General features: G+C 38.5%; 1 protein-coding gene across 1 annotated transcript in view; it reads right to left on the reverse strand.

Annotated features, from left to right (window-relative positions):
- Positions 1-3,536: 3,536 nt before the first annotated feature.
- Positions 3,537-8,743, reverse strand: part of LOC311077216 (uncharacterized protein) — a 6,052-nt gene continuing 845 nt past the window's right edge. The window contains exons 1-3 of the mRNA XM_084139040.1: positions 8,111-8,743; positions 7,765-7,861; positions 3,537-5,221 (exon numbers count right to left, since the gene is read on the reverse strand). The exon at positions 8,111-8,743 is cut by the window's right edge and continues 845 nt beyond it. Coding sequence (XP_083995166.1) covers positions 3,707-5,221; positions 7,765-7,861; positions 8,111-8,743 — 2,245 coding nt within the window. The 3' untranslated portion in view covers positions 3,537-3,706. The remainder of the gene's footprint in view (positions 5,222-7,764; positions 7,862-8,110) is intronic.

Genomic DNA, 8,743 nt, shown 5'->3' on the forward strand with positions numbered 1-8,743 from the left:
AAAACTATTCACACTTTATATTATGGTGATCTAAACGTCTAGTCGCAACGTAGATATTAATGAACTTGCATGCGTACATTTTGTTGTTGTTGTTGTTGTTGTCGAGAAAACAGTGATTCGGACACTTATAAGGAGGTTGAAATGTATGAAAAAATCTTAAAAGAAAGGTAATAGTTTTTCTTTTGTTGTTGTTGTTGTTTAAGGTGGTTTTATTGTTAGTTTGACAAAGAAAGAGGAATTTGCCCAAAATCGTATGTCTTTTAAAAATGTATGACCAAAGAACATAAAAGTGACACGATTGTCACCCAATTACATCTGTAATCAGGGGTTCAGCAGCGAAGTGACCATATACTGTTGTTATTTTTTTTAGGATTATTATTATTATTATTATTATTATTATATATTGCATGCACAAAGCAGAAACTTCTAAACACCGTATAGTTGGCATGAAGTCCTTGAAACACAATTAATTGCTGATTGCAGCTATATTTCATTTTTGTAATTACATTTATTATTACGCTGTTGGCCCATCCCTTAAACCTCAAACACCATCCCCCACCCCCAATAGCTGAAAAAAATAAATAAATAAATGTTTACCAATACAATGTGACGAAAACTAGTACATTGTACTTGTTTTTTATTTATTTTTTTTACTTATGGTTTGTGTCCATTTATTTCTTGTCAGTAAATAGTAGTTAAGGCCACCAAATAAAAAGTTGGGCCAGAAAACACGTCGGTCATTAAAACGGACAAAAACGCTGAGTCACTTACACAGAGTAGTAAACATTTTAGTGAACATTTTAGATTAAAGTCGCACCGCGGTCACTGACACGAAGTTAATTAACAACTGTGTTGTTACAACGTCAATGTTAGACATCAAAGTTGAAAGAAATGTATTAATTTTGCTCATTTTACACGAAGTTAGTTAACACCTATAGGCTGTCGGAGAAAAGCTTTTTGAACGTCCGTAATGCAAAAAAAAAAATAAATAAATATATATATATAAATAAAAAAGAAAAGAAAAAAAAAAACATAAATAAAACGAGTTAAAGAATAAACACAAACCTTTCCATTTCTTTGATCACTTTTGTTCTTCCCTTTTTTCCTCTTGCTCCGTTAGAAAAGCACCTGTTTCACTGACAATTCGACGATCTCTGCAAAGGTGCGCGTCTTTTTTCTTTTCAAAATAAAAGTCCCGATATCAGAATGCAAAGCTTCAAAAGACGAAAAAGTTAAAGGACTTTTATGATCTGTTCACTTTCAATTGTAATCCTTTTCTTTCTTTTTTTTTTTTTTTTTTTTTTAAATAAACATTGCTTAACATGAACTGATCATGAACTCCGCTTATACAGAATGTATTGATATTTGTTATTGTTAATTACAACAATTACTAATAATGTATTAGTAAAATATTGTTTAAAAAAAAAAAAATACACAAACCTTTCCAATCTTTTTACTCTGGGTTTTTCTTCCGCCTTCACTTCCCTATTCTCTGCCCAAAGGACCCCCAACCACAACCCCCCACAAAAAAAGTTCCCAGTTTCAGAATGCTGCATGCTAAAGCTAAAGGACAAATTGTTATATTTCTTTAGTTTACTTGTTTGTTTACGGAAATGTAAAATAAATGAAATCATGTTTACATTACACCGTTTTAGAAACATTGCTCTGTTTACTTTATCTGTATATATATATATATATATATATATATATATATATATATATATATACTGAACTGAACTGTACTGTACTGTACTGAAAAAAGAAAAGAGAAAAAAAGAAGCAAATGTTTTCAAGATAGAAATCTTTTATAACAACAATATACACTACTGGTCAGTAATTTGGGGTCAGTAATTTTTTTTCTTTATTTTTTTTTTTTAAATAAATCAATACTTTTATTCAGCAAGGATGTGTTAAATTGATAAAAAGTGATAATAAAGAAGATTTATATATAAAAAATATTTTTTTTTTCTTTTGAATAAATGCAGTTCTTTTTAACCTTTTATTCATCAAATATATTAGGCAGCAGAACTGCTTCCAACACTCATAATAAATTAGAATATTAGAATGATTTCTAAAGGATCATGTGATAGACTCCCTGACACTGAAGACTGGATTAATGATCCTGAAAATTCAGCTTTGCATCACCGAAATAAATGATAATTTAAAGTATAATAAATTGAAAACCAATTATTTTAAATTGTAATAATATATCACAATATTACATATTTTTTTTTCTGTATTTTTGATCAAATAAATGCAGGCTTGATGAGCAGAAGAAACTTCTTTCAAAAACATTAAAAATAGTAATGTGTCCAAACTTTTGGCCTGTACTGTATGTATGTATGTATGTATGTATGTATGTATGTATATATATATATATATATATATATATATATATATATATATATATATATTGTGTTAACTGATGTATTAACTAATGTTTCATAAATGAACCTGATTGAAAAGTGATAACAATGAATGTTATTATTATGACTGTCATTCATAATAAACTAAAGTTATAAACACTTGATTTTATAGACTGATTGATTTATTGTTTGTTTATGACTACATTTAGTTTGGGGAAAACCTCAAAATGTAACATTATAAATTAAAAGTACACATTTTTAAAAATGACAAATGTTTAAAATGCATGAATGTTATATGTGTGACATTTATGGTTATGCGTATTACATGTATAATTATCTCTATAGCCTTTACAAAGAATGAATGTCATAAATGCTCATTTATTGAGTTATTCACACATAAAAAAAAAAAAAAAAAAAAAAAAAAAAGGATTCACACACAGGCAGGTAATCAACAGGTTTATTTGCAGAAAGGATGTCCATCGCAACGATGACAGCAGGTAAAGTGAGTGAGTGTGATGATACCTGTCTTGTGCTCTCCTTATCTTGTGTGGTAGTTCTTCTTGTTTATTAGTCTCCCCAGGTGTTTCTGATTAACCATGCCCCCTTGTTATCTAGTGTAGCTGCCCTGGATTTACCTGTTTGTGTCATTAAAGTAGTGCTTGCATTTGGATTCTCTCTCTGCTTCTTACTTACCTCATCGTTACAGTGAGTGTCCGGGCTGGACGTGTGGTGATTGGTGACGCAGGATTACTGAGCTGGACCAAAGTGATCTAAACAAAAGTGAACCGTGAGCAAAAACCCTCCCCATTCATCCAGGCTTGGGACTGGCACTGCCATTACACTGATTTGGGTAATGTCAGAGGCTGGGTTAAAAATGTTTTTTTTTTTGTTGGTTTTTTTGTTTTTTGTTTTTTTTTTTTTGTTGTTTTTGTTTTTTTTTGTTTTTTTTTTTTTGGGGGGGGGGGCTTTTTGTATTTTTTATTTATTTTATTTTATTTTTTTGAAAACGCATAAAACACAACCCTAACCATAACGAACCATAACTATTTACAAATATTCAAACAAACAAAATAAATATTATGCATGCGCGCGTGTGTGTATGTATAAATATATAACAAAAATAAGCTGTTTGGCGCAAATTCAAATCCAAATAAATAAATCTAATAAAAAATTCTACTTAAAAATAAAAATATACTCTACGAAGAGGAAAAACACGCGCTTGCGAAAAAACATATTTATATATATATATATATATATATATATATATATATATATATATATACACAAACAACTATATACAGTGTGCAAAAAAAAAAAAAAAAGATTCCGTGGAAAGGTTCTCACTGCTCTGCCGTCAGGCGCTGCCTTTTTCTCTTAAACGAAACAAAGGTTCGGACAGAGACGGAGATTTCAGTGCAGCGCTTTACATAGCTGTTGTAGGCGGTGGAGTGGCTCAGGTCAGGGCTGAGGTCAATGAGGCCGACCTCCAGATTTGTCCACCTGCTGTTTGTGCTGGCCGGAACCGAGGTGGGTTCTATCCTCTCCACGAGCTGCTCCTCGACCTGTTCCTCTTCCTCCTCCACATCCAGGGGTTCCACTCTCTCCTCCTGGGGAGGCGGACGCGGACGGGCGGGTGTGCTGGGCACGTCTCGTGGCACAACCAGCTTATGTGGTATGCTCTCATGAAACCTCCATACAGCGGGGTTCTGGATCAGTAGCAGCCGTGATAGGATGTGCAGATCCTGAAGGTGACGCTGGGACACCGGCATGGAGCGTTCGAGCTCCGCCATCTTACTAAAGCTGACAAAATCTCCATTTTGAATGAGCCCAATGCAGCTGAGGAAGGTCAGGGAGGTGATCGCCCTGTCCTTGGGCATCCCCTTTGGAAGACGCTCCACGCAGCGCTCCAGCCAGGGCATCCCGTGCTCGCGGTACCGCACGAGGTTGCGAGAGTACGACAGCCCGAGCTCGTCTATCCTCGCGCAGATGTCTCCGAGGTAGGAGGCCGCGCGTCCGGCGGCCGACGGTATGTGTGCCGGCTGGTGGAGCTCCACGTAGTCTTTGTTATTCCACTTGGCCTTGAGGTGCCGTTTTTCGTCCCAGTATTTGATGTGCGGAAAGTACTTGTATGGGGCGAGGCCAAGGCTGAGGCAGTGGGCCGGGTCGTACCCCATCGCGGTCACCATTTGCACCGCGCGGCCGAACGTGAGGGGGTACCCGAAGGCTCTCCTGTCCGCCACCTCACGGGCGAACTCTGAGACCGACCGGCAGTCGACCAGCCGGCCGAAAGGAAGGGCCGGGCCTTTGAGGGACTGGCCGGGCAGGGGGGCGTCCCGCTGGTACAGGTCGCACAGGAGGATCCTCGCCATCTGCTCCCCGACGATCTGATGGCCCGCCGCCAGGCTGTCGGTCAGTGGGAAAAGGCGGAGGACTCTGGCCTTCTGGACCTCGTCCTTGGTCCAGGTCTCCAAAGGGGGAGGAGACTCCCCGACGCTGGCGCTGCCTATGGGCCCGAGGCAGAGGAAGCCCCTCATCCTGGTGAGACTGTTCGGGCTGGTGGCGCTCACTCCCAGGGCCCGGCTGAACTGCCGCGTGGAGCGGCACAGCGGCCGGCCGAAGAATAGCTCCTCGGCCGCGAGCTCCAGCTGGAAGGCGCGCCAGCTGTTCTCGTAGCCTCCCATGCCGCGCGCATGGTCCAGGAGGTCGTGGAGGGACCCGCTCAGGTGGCTGGCTACCGCGTGCACCACGTGCTGGAGGCCGACGCCGTCTTGCTGTCGGAAAGGCACAAGCATCGGCACCGTCTCCAGCAGGCGGTCGAGCATAGGCTCTGCGAAGAAATCGGAGGCCGGCATGACCTGGTAAGAACAATAATAATAATAAATTAATAATAAGCGTTATTTATAGCATCGTTGTAGCATCTCGAAGCGCTTCACAGAATAGGAACAAGACACAAAATACAATTATACATGCAATGCGTTAATGAAAGTAGACAAAAATAAAATGCCTAATAAAACCGTACCAACAACAGTATCGTATCTTTAACGGCATCAACAAATAAGCTTTAACCCTCGAGCCGCACTCACATTACAGCCCTTAATTCCGTGTTTGTGGACAAATGTGGCCAAAAAAAGGGTCTCACGTGGGATCCAATTGTTTGTTGGGTTTTTTTTTTTTTTTTTTTTATAAAATGTTAAATATCACTATCTTCAATAAAATAAAATAAAAACTAGCACTTTATGTTCGTTTTTTTGTTGTTGTTGTTTTATTTCTGATTTGTGTTATTTATGAATTTATTCACCTCTAAAAGCACAACATTTTATATGTAAATTCTGCTTATTTTTATGATAGTTTTAATATTTATTTAACTTGATTTAAAAATAGAATAAAAATCAACCCAGTAAGTTCAGAGAGCTAAAAGCTAAAGATGAAGTGACTTGAAGTGGCGCCACCCTGTGTCTAATGTTGGTATAAAATTAACAAAAAACAATAATATCAATAACCACTAGATGGCTGTAGTACTGAATGGCTGCATATAGGCTAAACTCTATGAACCACTGTATAAAACGAATTTGAGCTCTTAATTTTTTGACTTTATCACATGTTAAAATTGAAGAAAAAAAAAAATCTCTCTCTCTCTCTCTCTCTCTCTCTCTCTCTCTCTCTCTCTATATATATATATATATAGATAGATAGATATAGATATATATATATATATATATATATATATATATATATATATATATATATATATATAGATAGATAGATAGATAGATAGATATATATCTATATCTACATATAGTCTATATATAGATATATATATATCTACATATAGATATATATATCTACATATATATATATATATATATATATATATATATATATATATATATATATATATATATATATATTAGAGCCGGGACTTTAACGCGTTAATTAAGATTAATTAATTACACAAAAAATAACGCTTAAAACATTTTTTTTTCCGCATTTTAATCGCACTTATTTTTGCACCGCAGAACGTTTCTCACTGGATGAGTTTCGGCGGACCGATTATACTGCAGCACCAACTAGCGTTCATGACTTCAGGCCCACACCTGCAAACTTGTAGTTTTCTTGTTCAATTGGGTCATTTACGTGAATCGCATAGAACCGGAGAGTTTTGTGGGAGGAAGGGTTGTTATTTGAAATAACGAAAATTTCATAATTCGCCGGCGCGACCACAACATTGTCCAACATCAAAGGGGAAACGTAATGCAAGCGGAACGAAACTGCTTGTTATTGTGTGGTTGACGGACCGTTTATCAGTTTGAACCAAAGCAGCGCGAGCCGATCTTGATAAAGCAACACTGTTATTTCGATTAATTAATTACAAAGCCTCTAATTGTTTAGTTTAATTTTTTTAATCGAGTCCCGGCCCTAATATAAATATATATATATATATATGTAAATATAAATATATATAAAAATATAATATATATATATATATATATATATATATATATATATATATATATATATATATATATATATATATATATATAAAAATATAAATATATAAATATATATCTCTGTTAGGTGAGACTATACAAATATACCAAAATATGCTTAGATAAATATGACCATGCTATATAAGAAAAAGACAAAGTATTAAACCATTTATTTCAAACCTAAAAAAACTCAAATTTCAATAACTCAAAATAATTGGTACCAAACGGGTAAGAATATACATAACAATAACCATGACTAGGTTTTTAGACGATCAATAATTTAGGTAGCATATGCAGCATAAACATTATGTTTAGAAGTATCAACACACCTTGCAGTAGCACTTAGATCTAACTTTGAAGTGTGCCTGTGTGTGTGTGTGTGTGTGTTTGTGTGTGTGTGTGTTTGTGTTTGTAATGTGTGCCCTGGTTTATATTACATTGTGGGGACCAAATGTCCCCATAAGAATAGTAAAACCTGAGATCACCTACATTGTGGGGACCAGCCAGCGGTCCCCACTTTTCAAAAGGCTTATAAATCACACAGGATGGGTTGATTTGAGAAAGTAAAAATGCAGAATGTTTCCTGTGATGGGTAGGTTTAGGGGTAGGGTTAGTGTAAGGGGACAGAATATACAGTTTGTATGGTATAAAAACCATTACGTCTATGGAGAGTCCCCACAAAGATAGTGAACCACTGTGTGTGTGTGTGTGTGTGTGTGTGTGTGTGTGTGTGTGTGTGTGTGTGTGTGTGTGTGTGTGTGTGTGTGTGTGTGTGTGTGTGTGTGTGTGTGTGTGTGTGTGATATCAAGTGCTGGTGTGTACAGGGTTAAAAGCTCTGAGAGATTATGAGGTGCCAGATCATGCAAAACCTTATAAGCAAAAGCATGAAGATTTTATTGAAGGTGAAGCACCTCGTGAAATTGGGGCCCGACCAGAAAGACCCCCTCGAACCTGGCGTAGGCCTGGGTCACCGTCTTCGCCGTGAGGTCATCTGCGTGTGCCACGTACCTGCATTGAGACAGAAGATAATACAGTTACTTTAAACAAGGCTTTTCGATGCTCATCTTAGTGTGTGTGTGTGTGTGTGTGTGTGTGTGTGTGTGTGTGTGTGTGTGTGTGTGTGTTTTTTCTTAGTGTTACATTTTTTCCGAATGTTTCGCTATCACATTCGTTCACGATTACTCTCTCTCCGTTACTCTGTAATACAGGTGTAGTTTTATAAACACACGTGCTCTTCTGCATGGATGCCCGACTTACCGGTCCGCTGATGCGTTGATCATCCTCCGGTGTCGCTCATTGTGCATGTCGCACATGGTCACGACACGGCTCACCGGGTGCTTCGCCGCGGCCGGCGTGTGGCAATGTGGGGTCACGGTGTACAGCTGCAAAAAGTTGACCTTGACGTCTTGGCTCAGTATGACGTCCATGAGCCTCGGGTCAACGTCCATGGGTAGGTGGTCGAGGTTACTCTGAAAGTTCGCCGTCTCAGTCATTGAATAAGAGGAGAACAGGGTCCCCCGCTGACCCACCACCTCCTGCAGCCCACAGCGTGACCACAGGAGGCTGATGGTCCCGTCGCTAGAGGGGTGGATGTTGACGGCCACGTGATACGAGATGTCGGCGACTCCCCGCGTGTCGACGAGCCGCCTCAAGTCGAACCACCCACTGTCCCTCTGCCCGAACTTGGTGAGTGTCAGGTAAATACCCATGTCCACGTCAACGTTCACATCTTTGACTGAGCTCATAAAGAGGTCAAGCAGGAACCTCTGGTCGCCGGCCAGGACGTTCATCTTGGTCAGGTTGCCGAGGTCATTCTTCATGATGCTGGCTCTGGCCAAGTCACGCGGCGGCAGGCCCTTCAGCCGGGCGGTGAAATTACTGTAGACGGCG

This window comes from Abramis brama, assembly GCF_963993115.1.
Source record: "Abramis brama genome assembly, contig: SCAFFOLD_79, whole genome shotgun sequence".
Lineage (NCBI taxonomy): Eukaryota > Metazoa > Chordata > Actinopteri > Cypriniformes > Leuciscidae > Abramis > Abramis brama.